At 35.7% G+C, this 19232-nt stretch overlaps 1 protein-coding gene across 1 annotated transcript in view; it reads right to left on the bottom strand.

Moving 5' to 3' along the window:
• FSIP2 (fibrous sheath interacting protein 2) overlaps positions 1-19232 on the bottom strand; it is a 142046-nt gene that overhangs the window by 102893 nt on the left and 19921 nt on the right. The window contains exons 8-9 of the mRNA XM_069573755.1: positions 6132-6258; positions 1149-1238 (exon numbers count right to left, since the gene is read on the bottom strand). Coding sequence (XP_069429856.1) covers positions 1149-1238; positions 6132-6258 — 217 coding nt within the window. The remainder of the gene's footprint in view (positions 1-1148; positions 1239-6131; positions 6259-19232) is intronic.

A 19232-nucleotide genomic window follows, 5' to 3' on the forward strand; every position in this document is an offset into this window, starting at 1 on the left:
GTTGGTCCATGTCCAGTTCTAACTGTTGCTTCCTGACCTGAATATAGGTTTCTCAAGAAGCACTGATTTTGACATCAGTGAGAAGTAAATAGCAACCCACTCCAGTGTTCTTGCCTGGATAATTCCATGAACAGAGGAGCCTGGTGGGCTACAGTCCATTGGGTCACAGAGAGTCGGACATGACTAAATGACTAACTTTCTTTTCTAAAACGATTCTGACCTGCATTAAACACTAGAGTTTTAGAAAACCATTCTGCATAGGATAGCTACTTCAGAAACTGAGAATTTAGTTTTATTGTCTCTATTTATCAGATATGTGTGGCTTGTGTTGTCATAATTGTATATGTTGTACGTAATTCCTTGGTGTTTTATTTAAACAACAAAAAAAAACTTTGGATTTTAAAAATGGGACCCACAAAGTTTAGAGCTGAATTAAGTAAACTACAGTAGTTCTGAGTGGAAGACAGCCTTAGCTCAATCTTGTTTCATCCTAGAGACTTTATGAGAGTAATCAAATTACACCCTCAGGTAAGAAAGATGTTAAACATTTTTATTTAGAATTAAACTGATAAATACAAATGTATTTAATTTTTATACTTAATTTCTCCTTGGAAATTTAATATGGGAGAAGAATTCATATTGCTCAATTTAAAATATTCTTATACTTTTGATAGTGTATTATTTGGAGGATATTTATGCAGTTATTTGGGTTCCTGGTCTAATTCTAACAGACAACATGAAGTAACACAGAATGATAGAAATAATAAAGTGATATTTCATTGGAGCCCATGTTAGACTGAATTAATGTACTTAATTTCTGATCCACCTCAGAATTTTAAAAAATCATTTTGAGCAATATAAAAATTATCTTGCAATTTTTTGTTTCACATACTGTTCATTCAGCAGCAATAGACCATTTAATTTCTCTAAAATGATGATATAAGGCCAGAATACTAAATTAGTAATTAGAGATAAAATTCTAGAAGCAATAGAGTTGTATCATTGTTTGTAAGCATCATCCAAATTTTGTCATTTGACAAGGAATAGAGGAATTATCTGCATTTAAGCCAAGAAAAGAAAAAAAGTCATCCAAATTTAGTCTGCCCTAAAAATACTATTTAATATTTCTTATTATAATATTAAATTACCATATGTTCCTCTGTTTGGTTTCTGGTCAGCAGCAGCATAAACTACCTTTATGTCATCACTCTTCTTCTTTTTCTTCTTTGGAGAAAAAGCTTTAAAATGCAACAAAACATTCATTTTTAATAATGGTGATGACAGAATTACCCAAGATAGAGTCTCTTATCATACCATAATAGGAAATGAGCCTACATGCTAATTATATTCAGCATTTTGGGGAGGTAGTGGAGAACAAGAAGAAATGTGAAATGGAATTACTCTTCAAATATTATCCCTTTAGGTTAAAAGATATACTTGAAGGGACAGAATTTTCTTCTGAGAGAAAAGCTATATCTGGGTTATTATCTATAACTTACTATTTCTTTTTTATAGAGATGGGATACCAATAGAACTACTGGCTGGGGACCCACTAGCCCACAGTGACAACTGCAACTCTTGAATGTGCCTCACAAATTAGCATAAGTAACCATATACATATTCCTTCTCTGTAAAACAGGAAATTATAATTCCTGCTTCTAACCAATTAGGAGGACAAAGCATCTTCATAGCATGTGTGCTCAATGATTTTTCAGTAAAATTGTCACATATGAGAGTGATCTTTCCTCTAACTAGACCAGGTTCACCCTATATTCCTTTCCTTTCTTATTCTCTCTGTCCCTCTGGAAGCTATTTGGAAGATGACAACATCACTATAGAGCTATAACTCAATTTGTCACCTAGATAAAATAATTTATATATAACACTTCCTCAAAACAGGAGATTTGAGGTAACAATTTGTTTAAAATGTCTTCTTGACCACATTCACAGACACACACACAGACACACATGCACACACACAGTACTTAGTACTCTGTGAAACACAAAGGTGGGAGTTACAATATTAGGGGTAATTAAGATAGTGGGAAATACGGAATACATGGATTAAAAATAGCACCAAGTATTAGAGAGTTCAAAAGAGAGGTATCTTCTAATTACAGACATCAAAAAAGATTTTTTTTAATTGTGTCATTTACTGTGAAGATTTAAAGAATTTTAGGATTTGATTACATGAACAGTAAACATGGCATTCCAGGCTAGAAACTTGGATAAAGAGAAGCACAGACGTATAAATGGTAACTTGTGTTTCAAGAAAGGTCATTAGTCTCATTTGATTAAACAATTAACTGAATGCTTGCTAAGGGCTAGAACTTTTGGCCTCTTTATGGGATTTAGAAGTATTATCTTCTCAGATGATCAAACTGAATCAAAGATGTTAAATAATTTACATAGCCTATTTACAAGGCTAGAAAATGATAAAGCAGGACTTGAACTTCAGCAGTTTGGCTCCAATTTTGGTGCATATTACCTCCTAGATCATATCCAAATTCTTCAAGGAGGTAATGTGAAAGTTGGGTTTAAGTTTGACCCTTGATGGTGATGAATGGTTGCTTAAGAAGTCTGAGCTTCATTTAAGAGTTAATGGAAATCTTTATGTTTGGGGGCCAGGAGAAGAAACTATCAGAGCAGACCTTTACATATAATTATGTAACAGCATAAAAAATGGATTTGAGGCAGGTAAAAATAAGAGCCAATGAAGACTAGTTAGTAATCTACTGGAGTGACAAAGGGAGACTCTCACCATGAAACAGCATTGATGGGACAGAGACAGGACTGATGGGATGCTGTGATAATTTATGCAAGATTATTATGTTTTTTCCTGATACATATACTCACAGATAATTTTAAAAAACACCTACATATTTTTATTCTGGCCAAAAAAATTTAATATCATTAATTTAACAAATACTACTATAGTCTTATAATGTTAGAAATAAGAGGAAGCTGGTAGATATTGGGCATAACAAAGTAATGACCTAAAGTCCTTCTTTTAAATTTTCTTTGTTTCTTCCTTTTTTCCATTTTCTTCCTTTCCTTCTTTTTCTACTTCCTCCTTTCCTTCATCTTTTTTTTTTTTTCTGGTACTGTCTATTCTTTATGGCTGACAAAATAATAGAACATCATGTTGGTATGTAATAGCAATTATTTACAAATTTTTAGTTTCAGTAGCACAAAATATTACAGGTTCCTATGCAATATTGCTCTTTACAGCATCAGACTTTACTTCCATCATCAGTCATATCCACAAGGGTTTGCTGTTTTTGCTTTGGCTCCATCTCTTCATTCTTTCTGGAGTTGTTTCTTCACCAATCTTTAGTAGCATACTGGGCATCTACCGACCTGGGGAGCTCATCATTAGTGTCCTATCTTTTTGCCTTTTTACACAGTTCATGGGATTCTCAAGGCAAGAATACTGAAGTAGCTTGTCATTCCCTTCTCCAGCGGACTACATTTTGTGAGAACTCTCCAAAATGACCCGTATGTCCTAAGCGGCCCTACACTCAGACAAGGCTGTGATCCATGTGATCAGTTTGGTTTGTTTCCTGTGATTGTGGTTTTCATTCTGTCTGACCTCTGTTGGATAACAGGCTTATGGAAACTTCCTGATAGGAGAGACTGACTGAGGAGGAAACTAGGTCTTGTTCTAATGGGCGGGGCCCATCAGATTGATTATATTCTTTACAGGCAAAGATGAAGAAACTCTATACAGTCAGCAAAAACAAGACTGGGAGCTGGCTCAGATCACAAACTCCTTACTGCCAAATTCAGATGTAAATTGAAGACAGTAGGGGGAAATACCAGACCATTCAGGTATGACCAAAATCAAACCCCTTATGATTATACAGTGGAAGTGACAAAGATTCAAGGGATTAGATCTGATAGAGTGCTTGAACAACTATGGATGGAGGTTCATAACATTGTACAGGAGGCAGTGATCAAGACCATCCCAAAGAAAAAGAAATGCAAAAGGGGAAAATGGTTGTCTGAGGAGGCCTTACAAACAGCTGAGAAAAAAAGAGAAGTGAAAGGTAAAGGAGAAAAGGAAAGATATACCCATTTGAATGCAGAGTTCCGAAGAATAGCAAAGAGAGATAAGAAAACCTTCCTCAGCAATCAGTGCAAAGAAATAGAGGAAAACAATAGAATGGGAAAGACTAGAAATCTCTACAATAAAATTATAGATATTAAAGGAATATTTCATGCAAAGATGGGCACAATAAAGGACAGAAATGTTATGTAGCTAACAGAAGCAGAAGATATTAAGAAGTTGCAACAATACACAGAAGAGCTATACGAAAAGGATCTTCATGACCCAGATAACCACGATGGTGTGATCAGTCACCTAGAGCCAGACATCCTGGAATGGAAGTCAAGTGGGCCTTAGGAAACATTAGTATGAACAAAACTAGTGGAGGTGATGGAATTCCAGTTGAGTTATTTCAAATCCTGAAAGATGATGCTGTGAAAGTGCTGCACTCATTATGTCAGAAAATTTGGAAAACTCAGCAGTGGCCACAGGACTGGAAAAGGTCTGTTTTAATTCCAATCCCAAAGAAAGGCAATGCCAAAGAATGCTCAAACTACCACACAATTGCACTCATCTCACATGCTAGTAAAGTAATGTTCAAAATTCTCCAAGCCAGGCTTCAACAATACATGAACTGTGAATTTCCAGATGTTCAAGCTGGATTTAGAAAAGGCAGAGGAACCAGAGACTAAATGCCTACATCCACTGGATCCTCGGAAAAGCAAGAGAGTTCCAGAAAAATATCTACTTCTGCTTTATTGACTATGCCAAAGCCTTTGACTGTGTGGATCACAACAAATGGTGGAAAATTCTTAATGAAATGAAAATAACAGACCAGCTGACCTGCCTTCTAATAAATCTGTATGCCTGTCAAGAACAACAGTTAGAACTGGACATGGAACAAAATATTGGTTCCAAATCTGGTAAGGAGTACGTCAAGGCTACATATTGGCACTCTGCTTATTTAACTTATATGCAGAATACATCATGCAAAAAGCCAGGCTGGATAAAGCACAAGCTAGAATCAAGATTGCTGAGAGGAATTTCAATAACTTCAGATATGCAGATGACACCACCCTTATGGCAGAAAGTAAAGAAAAACTAAAGTACCTCTTGATGAAAGTGAAAGAGGAGAGCGGAAAAGTTGGCTTAAAACTCAACATTCTGAAAACTAAGATCATGACATCACTTCATGGCAAATAGATGGGGAAACAATGGAAACAGTGAAAGACTATTTTTGGGGGGCTCCAAAACCACTGCAGATGGTGACTGTAGCCATGAAGTTAAAAGATGCTTGCTCTTTGGAAGGAACCTAGACAGCATATTAAAAAGCAGAGACATTACTTTAAAGTTCCATCTAGTCAAAGCCATAATTTTTCCAGTAGTCATGTATGGATGTGAGAGTTGGACTATAAAGAAAGTTGAGCATTGAAAAATTAATGCTTTTGAACTTTGGTGTTGGAGTAGACTTGTGAGAGTCCCTTGAACTGCAAGGAAATCCAACCAGTGTATTCTAAAGGAAGTCAGTCCTGAATATTCATTGGAAGGATGGATGCTGAAGCTGAAAACGCCAATACTTTGGCCACCTGATGCAAACAACTAACTCCTTGGAAAAGACCCTGATCCTGGTAAAGATTGAAGGTGGGAGGAGAAGGGGATGACAAAGGATGAGATGTTTGAATGGCATCACTGACTCAGTGGACCTTAGTTTGAGTAAGCTCTGGGAGTTGGTGATGGACAGGGAAGCCTGGCATGCTGCAGTCCATGGGGTCACAAAGAATTGGACATGGCTGAGTGACTAAACTGAACTGAGCACAAAATATATTTTAAGTATAAGGAAGTTGGCTAGAACTGCAATATAGGCATGACTCTCAGCTGAATCACTTGGCAAGGCTATTTTAGTTAGCTTAATTTTATATATATGTCTACATTTCAACTTGAACTGTGATAGGGAAATTCCTAGAATCCTGCCCTGGTACAAAGCAGATAGCAAGCATGAGCAATTGTTTTGCAAAAGAATTTTTTACATAAATATATAGTCAAGCACTTTCTACATAGCTACATTAGATATTAATATTCTCACATTCATAATGTTGTCCACCTTGTTCTCCGTAATCATTTGTATTTTTCCTCATATCTTCTTTTTTATTGCCACTTTCTTGCATTTTTTGTAAATGATAAGCCATTTTTTTCTCTAGAAGAGCTTGTTTCTAAAATATCAAACAAGTATATTGGTTAACATAAACCTGCTGTTTAAAGATACAAATAAATATTTAATATGTGACAGTATGTTGGAAATGAGCAGTCATTCCTGTCCTGTGACTTGTAAGGTTATTCTGAACATAAATTTGGGAGGGTGGTAATGGGAAAATTTCCATATGTTGTCAAACAGGAAGAATATATTTAACACTTAGATGCAGTTTTTCTCATTGCACACCTTCAGGGTATCCAGTTTCAGATCAGACATCATCTCAATGTATTGCTCTCCTGTGATTTTAGGCAATTTCTAAATCATCTTCAGTTGGAGAATTCCTTTACCAAATGTCACTCAGGTCAAATACATATAAACAGAATATCATATATGAAATCTGGCTTCTTTTTGTATATCTCTGGACTAATATTGACACTGGATATACCAGAAAAGAGACAGCTGCACAGAGAAAGAGCCCCAGTAATCCTCAGAGAATTCCCTAGAGGAGTAGTCAGCAAGAGAATGGATTAATACTTATATGACTTTTATGTGAGACACTACCCAAGATCAAAGCCAGGCCCATCCCAATGGAATCAAGAAACAATATTTGACACCAATCTATGATGCTTATTCTCATGAGGCTACTCAGAAAAAATTAATTAAGTCATAGGGCATTGAGTAGAGTACTAAAATGGGCCTTGCCTCTCCAGTAACGGATAACTCATCCCAGGTTCAATATGGTTCTGTTCCCATCTAACAAATATTAAATAGCAAGACTTATTTCCAAATAACCTATATACACCCAAGAAAAAAGAGTTAAGGAGTATTATACAAAGATGAAAATACTCAGCACACACAATAAAAAGTTCACAATATTTGGCATCCAATCAAGGAATACCGAGCATATAAAGAAGCACAGAAATACGACCCATAAAGAGAGTAATCAATCAAAAATAACTCAGAAATGATACAGATGTTAGATTTAATGATAACATTAAAATAAACAAGCTGAAAATAGAGTTACTATATGATCCTGTGATCCTATTCTTGGGCATATATATAGAGAAAACTAATTCACAAAGATACACTCACTTCAACATTCACTGCAGCACTATTTACAATAGCCAAGACAAGGAAGTAATGTAAATGTCCACTGACAGGTGAATGGATCAAGAAGATACAATATATGTATATACACACACAATGGAATATTACTCAGCCATAAGAAGAATGACAATGCCACTTGCAACAACATGGATGGACCTAGAGATTATCATACTAAGTAAAATAAGTCAGAGACAAATATATATCAGTTATATGTGAGGTCTAAAAAAATAATGCAGATGAACTTATTTACAAGGCAGAAATAGACTCACAGGCAGAGAAAAAAAAAAATTGAAGACTGCCAAAGTGGGTAGCAGGCAATGGGTAGAGAGACAAATTAAGAGTTTGATATTAACATATACACACTACTATATATATATATATATGTATATATATATATATATATAAAATAAGTAAACAAGGACCTACTGCATAGCACAGGGAACTATATTCAGTATTTTCTTATTATCTATAGTGGAAAAAAATTTGAAAAAGACTTTATATATACACATGAATATATATATATACATATATATATATATATATATATGACTGAATCATTTAGAACTAATACACCATTATAAATGAACTACACTTGAATTAAAAACATACAATAACTGAATTCCAAATATTTATAAGATAAACAAGAGACACAGAAGATACAAAAAGTACCCAATAAATTTTAAATGCGTGAGATAAGCAATGCATTTGGTGCATTAATGGTAGAGTTCACATTGAAGGGGAAGAGATTAATACATATTCAGAAAAAGAAACCATCCAAAGAGAAACACTGAGAGAAAAAAAAAAAAGAAAAAAGCGAAATTAGGGAATGTGGATAAGACGGTAGAGAAGGGAGACCCCAGGCTTCCTTCCTTGATCATGGACATACCAAAATTAAAACTATCTTCAAGGTAACTAAGAGAATGACAGGAAGACTAGCAGAAAACACTTTCCATAACTAAGGACAGAAAGAAGTAGCCACAATGAGATGGATAGGAGACAAAGAGATGTAATACAGTCTAGAGCCTCACCTTGGGGTCAGTGGCTCATAAACAACAGGATAATCACATCTGCAAAGGTTCTTCCCAAGGAGAAAAAGGTCCAAGCTCAACATTAGGCTTCCCAGCCAGAAAGGTCATGCACCAAGAAGACAAACCTCAAAAATATCTGGCTTTGGAAGTTAGCAGGGCTTGCATATGGAAGAACCAGAGGGTGGTAGGAAATAATGACTTTGGTCTAAAAAGGCACATGCAAATATATGTTCTGAGGCCCCACACAGAGGCAGTAAGATGAAAGAAGCATGGATTAGACCAGCTTGTTCATCTTGGAGAGATTCTTGGAAAGACAGAAGGCAACTGGCATTCCCTTTGGGGATGGGGATGAGGGTGGCAGCCACTTTTGGAGGCCTGTTTTACTACAAGGATACCAATGCTGGCAAGTACCATTTTGAAATCTTCCTTTTAGATTGTTAGCACTGAGGGATTACCTGCTCACAAGGGAGCTGGCAACAGTACTAGGACCCATCTGGGCTATACGCTCAGCCTTATTGAGACCCATTGTCTCCCAACAGGGGCCTGGTACCTGCTCCATTCACCAGAGGTCCCACAGCCAGTCTTACTAGACATGCGTTTTCTATCAGTCAGCTGGCTGAGGCATGGGACCCTTGGACCTTTCAACCAGCTGCACCAGGACCCAGCTCTGTCCACCCGTGGGCAGGCAGCCATCACGTGAGGCAGTGCTTGGCAGTCAACCAGTCCATATAGATCTGATATGGAACACCTTTTGAGCACATAGTTCTCATGACCTGAGGAGAGTGTACTGCTGGGCCTCAAAGGATATAATCCACATAAGTACACATCTTCAGGACTTGGAAATGTAACCAATGTATCTAATACATAGAAATAAACAAAAAGAATTATGCAAAATGAGAGAAATATGTTTCAAACATAAACAAGACTTCAGAAAAGAACTACACAAGGGGAGACAAGCAATCTACCTGATAAAAGAGTTCAAGATTATGGGCATAAGATGCTCAAGGAACACAGAAGATGGATGAACCAGTGAGAAGTTTAACAAGCATTAGAACACATAGAGAGGAATCAAACGGAACTAATAAAATAGCTAAACAAAACAAAACAAAAAACAAAACACTAGAAGGCGTCAATAGATCAGCTGATACAGAGGAAGGGACTAGTGAACTGGAAGAAAGAGAAGTCAGAATCACCTAAGCCAAAGTGAAAAAAAGATAAAAGAGTTAAACAAAATGAGAGTTTAATACAATTCTAGACATCAATCATACCATAATTTGCATTACAATGGTCACAGAAGGAGGAGAAGAGAGAAGGAAAGTGGCTGAGGACTTAGATGAAAAAAAAATAGATGAAAATTTGTCTAAAGTGGGAAAGAAAACAGCCATCCATGTCCAGGAAGCACAAAGAATCCCAATCAAGATCAACCAAAGAGGTTCACACCAACTTTTGGAAAAATTAAAAAAAAAAAAAAAAGGAATCTTGAAAGCAGCAGGGGAAAAACAAACAGTTATGTATCCATTAGACTCTGAGCTAACTTTTCAGCAGAAATTTTGCACTCCAGAAAAAAGTGGTACAATATTTCAAAGCGATAAAAGGAAAAGTTACAGCTAAGAATATTTGGCAAGGCTGTAATTCAAATTTGAAGGTCAGCCCATTAATTTCGTAGGTAGGTGCCCAATATGCTACTGGCGATCAGTGGAGAAGTAACTCCAGAAAGAGTGAAGGGATGTAGTTAAAGCAAAAACACATCCAGTTGTGGATGTGACTGGTGATAGAAGTATGGTCCGATGCTGTAAAGAGCAATATTGCATAGGAACCTGGAATGTCAGGTCCATGAATCAAGGCAAATTGGAAGCAGTCAAACAGGAGATGGCAAGAGCGAACGTTGACATTCTAGGAATCAGCGAACTAAGATGGACTGAAAAGGGTGAATTTAACTCAGAGGACCATTATATCTACTACTGTGGCCAGAATCCCTTAGAAGAAATTGAGTAGCCATCATGGTCAACAAAAGAGTCTGAAATGCAGTACTTGGATGCAATCTCAAAAATGACAGAATGATCTCTGTTCATTTCCAAGGCAAACCATTCAATATCATGGTAACCCAAGTCTATGCCCCGGCCAGGAATGCTGAAGAAGCTGAAGTTGAATGGTTCTATGAAGACCTACAAGACCTTTTAGAACTAACACTAAAAAAAAAAAAAAAAAAGTCATTTTCATTATAAAGGACTGGAAATCAGTCCTGGGTGTTCACTGGAAAAACTGATGTTGAAGCTGAAATTCCAATATTTTGGCCACTTGATCCGAAGAGCTGACTCATTTGAAAAGACCCTGATGTTGGGAAAGATTGAAGGCAGGAGGAGAAGGGGACAACAGAGGATGAGATGGTTAGATGGCATCACTGACTCAATGGACATGAGTTTGGGTAAACTCTGGGAGCTGGTGATGGACAGGGAGGCCTGGCGTGCTACAGTTCATGGGGTCACAAAGAGTCGGACATGACTGAACGACTGAACAGAACTGAACTGAAAAGACCACTAAAAAGTTTTATAAGAAACCTGAAAATGACTGCTCTAAGCAGAAAAGAGCATGACTAAAACATGGAAAACAGAAAAGGAAAAATCTCATTGGTAAAGGCACACACACAGTAAAAGCAGTGGATCAAGCGCTTATAAAACTAGTAGGAAAGTTAAAAGACAAAAGTAGTAAAATCATATCCACAGTAAGTAGCTAAGCCAAAATGAAAACTGGTTGCATGGTCGTGTCCAATTCTGTCATCCCACGGACTGTAGCCCATCAAACTCCTCTGTCCATGGAGTTCTCCAGGCGCAAGTACTAGGGTGGGTTGCCATTTCCTTCTTCAGGGGATCTTCCCAACCCAGGGTTTGAACCTGGTTCTCCTGCACTGCAGGCAGATTCTTTACCAACTGAGCTACTAGGAAAGCCAGACCTGGGGGTGCAACAAAGGGACTCAGAACCCCTAGGGAATTTTACTTTGGAGGCCAGTAGGATTTGATTACAGAACTTCCACAGGACTGAGGAAACAGACTCTTTGAGGGCACAAACAAAACCTTGTGTGAGCCAGGAGCCAGGAGAAAGGAGCAGTGTCCTGACAAGATACTGAGTCACACTTGACAGTGAGTGTAGTTAAGTAGTTAAGGGATGCACAAAAGGTAGTTAAGGGATGCCCCAAAATATATAAAATATAATATGTAAAAACATTAAAAATGGAGGGGAGAATAAAACTGTAGGGTTGTTAGAAAGCATTTGAATCAAAGAGATAATCAACTAAAGCAATAATATGTAATTATATATATATGTATATGTATATATGATTTTAAACACACACACACACACGTCTTATGCTTCCCAGGTTGCTCAGTGGTAAAGAATCTGCCTGCCAATGCAGAGGACCCAGGAGATGCAGGTTCGACCCCTGAGATGGGAAGAGCCCCTGGAATAGGAAATAGCAACCACTCCAGTACTGTTGCCTGGAGAATTCTATGGACAGAGGAGCTTGACAGGCTGCAGTCCTTGTGGTCATAAAGACAAAACTGAGCTACTGAGCATGCACATACATTTTTACAGTAACCACAAACCAAAAATGTGTAATACAACACAAAAGAAGAGAAACAAACTCAATAATAATATTAAAGATATTCATAAAATCAAAATGGAAGAGAGTAAAAGATTAAATGAATGAAAAAGAACCTATAGAACAACCAGAAATCAATGAACAAAATGGAAATAAGTACATATGTATCAGTAATTATCAATACTTTATATCTAAATGGATTAAATGTTTCAATCAAATGACAGAATGGCTGAATGAATATAAAAAAATAACCCATACATATGCTGCCTGCAGGTTGATCTAAGGACACACAAACTGAAAGTAAGGGGATGGAGAAAGTATTCCATACAAAATCAGTGGTAGCAATACTTTTATCAGACTAAATAGACTTTCAAACATAGACTATAACAAAAAACAAAGAGGGATATTACATAATGAAGAAAGGATTGATCTAGGAAGATATAACAATTGGAAATACCTATGTACCCAACATAGGAACACCTAAATACACAAAGCAAATACTAACAAAGATAAAGGGAGAAATTGACAATAACACAATAACAGTAGGGAACAGTAACAACTTCACTTACATTAACTGATAGATCATCTAGACAGAAGATCAATACAGAAACACTAGCCTTAAACAACAAATTAAATGGTGGATATCCCATCAAAAAGCAACAGAATGCACATTCCAGTACACATGTGACAATGTCCAGGAGAGATCAATCACATCTTAGGCCAGAAAATAACTCTAGGTAAATTTAAGATGACTGAAATCATATCAAGCATTTCTTATCACAATAAAATCACCACAAGGAAAGAAAATTGTAAAAAAAAACAGAAATATGTGTATGTGGAGGCTAGACAATATGTTACTAAACAACCAATGGGTCACTGAAGAAATCAAACTAAAACTATCTGGAGGCAAAAGAAAATGGAAACATAATGATCCAAAATATATGGGAAGCAACTTTTCTAAGAGGGAACTTAAAAGAAGTTCTAAGAGGGAAGTTTACAGCAACAGAAGCTTACATCAGGGAACAAAATTCTCAAATAAACCACCTAATCTATACCCAAAGGAACTAGAAAGAGAACAAACAAACTCAGAGTTAGTAGAAGGAAAGAAGTTGTACAGATCAGAGCAGAATAAATGGAACAAGGACTAAAAAAAGTTGGAAAATATCAATGAAAATAAGATCTGATTCTTTGAAAAGATAAACAAAATGGAAAAATCTTTAGCCAGGCTCATCAAGAAAGAGAAGGCCCAAATAAAATCAGAAGTGAAAAAGAAGTTATAAACAACACCATAAAAATACAAAAGATCATAAAAGATTATGATGAACAATTATATACCAATAAAATATGCAAGCTAGAAGAAACATACATTCTTAGAAAAGTATAATCTCCCAAGACTGAATTGAGAAGAAGATAAAAGATGAAAAAAGAAGTTACCAAAGTAATGAAATTTAATCAACAGGACCAGAAGTCTTTACTGATGAATACTACCAATATTTAAAGAAGACTTACTACCTATCCCTCTCAAACAATTCAAAAATATCAAAGAGGAAGGAAGGGTCTTCCAAACTCATTCTAGGAGACCAGAATCACCCTGAAACAAGACAAAAACACCACTCAAAAAAGGAAATTAAAGGTCATTATCAATGCTGGACACAGATGTAAATATCCTCAAAATATTAGAAGTCAGAATTTGACAATACTTTATAAGGATCATACACCATGATCAAGTGGGATTTGTCTGAAAAGTATGTTTCAGTACCTGCGAAGAAATCAATATGATACCTATTAACAGTGTGAAAAATAGAAATCATACAATTATCTCAATCAATGTAGAAAAAGGTGTTGACAAAGTTCAATATCTATTTATGATAAACACCCTCCTATGGCTTACTCATATTGATGTTTGGCAGAAATCAATACAATTCTGTAAAGCATTTATCCCTCAATAAAAAAAATTAAATTAAAAAGTAAAGAAAAAAAAACTCTCCACAAAGTAGGTGACAGGGGAAGCATACCCCAACATAATAAAGGTCATACGTGATAAACCTACAGGCAACATCATAGCTAATGGTGAAAAGCTGAAAGCATTTCCTCTAAGATAAGGAATAAAACAAGGATGCCCCATCCCACTATTTCTATTGAATACAGTTTTGGAAGTCGTTTTGAAGAGGCAGAGAAACCAGAGATAAAAGTGCCAACATTTGTTGGATCATGGAGAAAGCAAGGGAGTTAAAAAAAAAAAAATCTATTTCTGCTTCGTTTACTACACTAAAACCTTTGACTATCTGTCACAACAAACTGGAAAATTCTTATAGATATGGGAGTACCAGACCACCTTACCTGTCTCCTGAGAAAGTTAAATGCAGGTCAAGAAGCACCAGTTAGAATGGACATGGAAGAACTGACTGGTTCCAAATTGGGAAAGGAGTTTGACAAGACTGTATAATGTCACCTTGCTTATTTATCTTAAATGCAGAGTACATCACACAAAACACTAGACTGGATGAATCACAAGCTAGAATCAAGACTGCTGGAAGAAATAACAACAACCTCAGATATGAAGATGATACCACTTTAATGGCAGAAAGTGAAGATGAACTAAAGAGCCTCTTGATGAGGGTGAAAGAGGTGAGTGAGCTGGCTTGAAACTCAGCATTCAAAAAAAAAACAAAGAACATGGCATCTGGTCCCATCACTTCATGGCAAATAGAAGGGGAAAAAGTGGAAGCAGTGACAGATTTTCTTTTCTTGGGCTCTAAAATTATTGAAGATGGTGACTGCAATCATGAAATTAAGACGTACGCTCCTTGGAAGAAAGGCTATGGCAAATCTAGACAAGTATTCAAAAAGCAGAGGTATCACTTTGCTGACAAAAGTCCATGTAGTCAAAGCTATGGCTTTTCCAGTAGTTATGTACAGACATGAGAGTGTACCATAAAGAAGGCTGAGTACAATTTAATGCTTTTGAACCCTGGTGATGTTCACAGAAGACTCTTGAGAGTTCCTTGGACAGCATGGAGATCAAAACAATCAATCCTAAAGGAAATCAAACCTGAATATTCATTGGAAGGACTGATGCTGAAGCTCCAATACTTTGGCCACTTGATGAAAAGAAGTGACTCACTGGAAAAGACCCTGAGCCTGTATAGACACAAAGCAAATGGAGAAGGGGGCAACAGAGGATGAGATGGTGATAGCATCACTGACTCAAGGGACATGAATTAGAGCAAACTCCAGGAGATAGTGGAGAACAGAGGAGCCTGGTGAGCTACAGTTCAGGAGAGAGCAAAGAGTCAGACATAACTTAGTAACTGAACACTGGAATTCCTAGCCACAACAGTCAGACAAGTAAAGAAATGAACTGTATCCAACTTGGAAAAGAAGATGTAAAACTGTTTGCAGATGACATGATATTATATAGAGAAAACCCTAAAAATGCCCCCACATTTATTAGAACTAATAAATGAATTCAGTAAGATTTCAGGATACAAAATTAATAATCACAAGTCATGTTTCTACAAACCAACAATGAACTAACAGAAAGAGAAATTAAGGACCAATCTCATTTACAATTGCATCAAAAAGAATGCATTACCTAGGAATAACTCTAACAAATGAGATACAAGACTTAAAATCACAAACTGTAAGACATTAATGAAATAAATTTAAAACAACACAAAAAATTGGAAAGATATACCGTGGTCACAAATTGGAAGAATTAATACTGTTAAAATGACCATATTTACCAATGTACAGATTCAACGTAAACCCTATTAAAATACCAGTGGCATTTATGGAACTAGAACAAAGAATTCTAAAATTGGTATGAAACATAAAAGTTTTTGAGATAGATGATGGTCTTTTCTCAAAATAATCTTGAGAAAGATGTTTAAAATCATAATCCCTGATTTCAAACTATATGACAAAGAGCTACAGTAATCAAAACAGTATGGAGGTGGCACAAAAGCAGACACATATATCACTCACTACAACAGAAGAGAGAGCCCAGAAATAAACCTGCACTTACATGGTCAATTAATGTACAACAAAGGACGCATAAATATAAAGTAGCAGAAAGATAGCTTCTTCAATAAATGGTGTTGGGAAAACTGGACAGCTAAAGGGAAAAGAAAAAAAACTGATTTGCTTTTTCATACCATATACAAAAAAATTCAAAATGAATTAAGAATTTAAATATTTAAGATTCCAAACCAAAAAATTCCTAGAGAAAACAGGTATTATGATCTTTGACATAAATTTTAGCATATTATTACTAGTTTGATCTGGCTGTTTAGGCAAAAATAAATAAATAAATAAACAAATGAGACTGCAAGAAACTAAAACTTTTTTGGACAGGTAGATTCTTGGCAAAACAAAAAGGCAGTTTACTGAATGGGAGAAGATATTTGTAAATGATATACCCAATAAAAGGTTAGTATCCAAAATACAAAATGGAATCATATAACTTATCACAAACAACCAACCCAACCAAAAATGGGCAGACGACTTGAATGGACATTTTTCTAAAAAACATACTGATGGCCAAAAAATACATGAAAAGATGCTCAACATCATGAATCTTCAGGAAAATGCAAATCAAAACCACAATCGGTATCACCACACCTCTGCCAGAATGACTATCATTAAAAACACAACTAATAACAAATGGTAAAGATGTGGACAGTGAAAAAGTTGGCTTAAAGCTCAACATTCATAAAACTAAGATCATGGCATCCAGTTCCATCACTCCATGGCAAATAGATGGGGAAACAGTGGACACAGTGTATGACTTTATTTTTCTGAGCTCCAAAATCACTGCAGATGGTGATTGCAGCCTAGGAAATTAAAAGACGCTTACTCCTTGGAAGAAAAGCAATGACCAACCTAGACAGCATATTAAAAGCAGAGACATTACTTTATCAACAAAGGTTCATCTGGTCAAGGCTATGTTTTTTTCAGTAGTCATGTATGGATGTGAGTTGGATTATAAAAAAAGCTGACTGCCAAAGAATTGATGCTTTTGAACTGTGGTGTTGGAGAAGACTCTTGAGAGTCCCTTGGACTGGAAGGAGATCTAACTAGTCCATCCTAAAGGAAATCAGTCCTAAGTATTCATTGGAAGGACTGATGTTGAAGCTGAAATTCCAATACTTTGGCCACCTGATGCGAAGAGCTGACTCACTGGAAAAGACCCTGATGCTGGGAAAGATTGAAGGGAGGAGGAGAAGGGGACGACAGAGGATGACATGGTTGGATTGCATCACCAACTCAATGGACATGAGTTTGGGTAGACTTCGGGAGTTGGTGATGGACAGGGACGCCTGGCATGCTGCATTCCATGGGGTTGCACAAAGTCGGACATGACTGAGCGAGTGAACTGAACTAAACTGAAGGATGAGGAGGAAAGGGAACCTTCAAGGCACTGTTGTCTGGATTATAAATTATAAGCTGGCAGAAGCCACTACAGAAAACAGTATGTAAAATCCTAAAAAAATTAAAAATGACCCAGCAATTTCACTTCTGGATATTTAATCAAAGGAAATACAGACACTAATACAAAAGATGCAGGCACTCAAGTGTTCACTGTAGTAGTATTAACAGTAATCAAGAAAAAGGAAGCAACCTAAGTGTTCATCCATAGTCAAATGGATAACTAAAATGTGGTCACACACAATGGAATATTATTTAGCCATTAAAAATATTTAGTCTTGCCATTTGTGACAACATGGACAATCTAAAATATTCTGCTAAATGAAATAATTCACAGCAAGACAAATGTGACATAATAGCAAATGTAGAACCTAAAAAATAAAACTGACAAATTCAGATAAAGACAAGAAACAGGTGGTTTCCAGAAAGGAATTTGGTGGGAAGCAGATGTAGGGTATTAAGAAGTACAAATTTCAAGTTATCTAATGAATTAGAGGGACAAAATATACAGCATCTGGAATACAGTCAATAATATAAATCAGCTTGTATAACAAAGTTTACTAGACTTATTGTGGTGATCATTTTATAATGTATGGATATGTAAAATCATTATATAATATACCTGAAGCTAACATTGTACAGTGTAATACTGTACACTGACTATATTTCAATTAAAATACAAAATGAAAAACATCATTAAGGTCTGGTGCAATGTCAAGCAGCCTAATAGCTCTGTAGAGAGGCAAGACAGAACAAAATAAATATTTGACAATAATGTTCATTATAATCACATATATTAAACATTATACTGGAGGTTCTAGCCAATGCAATCAGGCAAGAAAAGGAACTAAAAAATCATCCATGTTTAATGAGCACCAAGATCATTTGTAGCACCATGATCATTTATGTAGAACATTAGTTGGCACCTACAATAAAACCACTAGAGCTAGTAAGTGTTTTTATCCACATAAGATATATGATGAATATTAAAAATTGATTTCCTATATCCCAACATAAAATAATTGGAATTTAAAATACAAACTACAGTACATTAGATTATGAAATATATAGGAATAAATCTAGCAAAAGATGTGTAAAAGCTTCAAATTATATAAGTATATGATAAGAAAAATTAAGAAGACAATAAATAGAGGTATTTGATTCATGAGTTGGAAGATCCAATATAATCAAGAGATGAATTCTGCCTAAAATGACCTATACAGTCTATACAATTCCCATCAAAATCTCAGCAAAATTTCCTGGCAAACATTGACAACATGGTTTTAAAATATATATAGAAATATAAATGTAAATATAGATTAACCAAAACAACTCTGAAACAGAAAAACAAACTTGGAAAAATAAAATTACTGGTTTAAAGAATTATTAAATGTATAATCAAGATAAGACAAACAGGTCAAAAAACAGAAAAAAGGAGTAAAGTTAGACTAATGAAACTCATTTTTCACAAAGAAGCTAAGATAAATCTCTTATCTTAAAAGTTTTTGATAACTCTGCAATAAATAATTTGAGTAAAAATGCAGGTGATGTCAAATCTAAAAGAAAAGAATATAGATTATACTAAGAAACACATTAAAATGAATTGAAAAGCGTTTATATTAAAACATAATTCAAATAGACAATTTGAAATAGCTGCACTGGAATTCAAAAAGCCAATTTAGAATAGCTGCACTGGAAATACCAACAATTCAAGCTGCTCTTCCATTACGATGTTTCAAGCAGCCTGTGGTATTACCATGCCTACCATCAGTGGTCATGTTTAATGGGTATGCCCAGTGCCAGAATTTGATTGAGACTAAAGTTAATGGAGAC

This window comes from Ovis canadensis, chromosome 2, assembly GCF_042477335.2.
Source record: "Ovis canadensis isolate MfBH-ARS-UI-01 breed Bighorn chromosome 2, ARS-UI_OviCan_v2, whole genome shotgun sequence".
In the NCBI taxonomy this organism is placed as follows: Eukaryota; Metazoa; Chordata; class Mammalia; order Artiodactyla; family Bovidae; genus Ovis; species Ovis canadensis.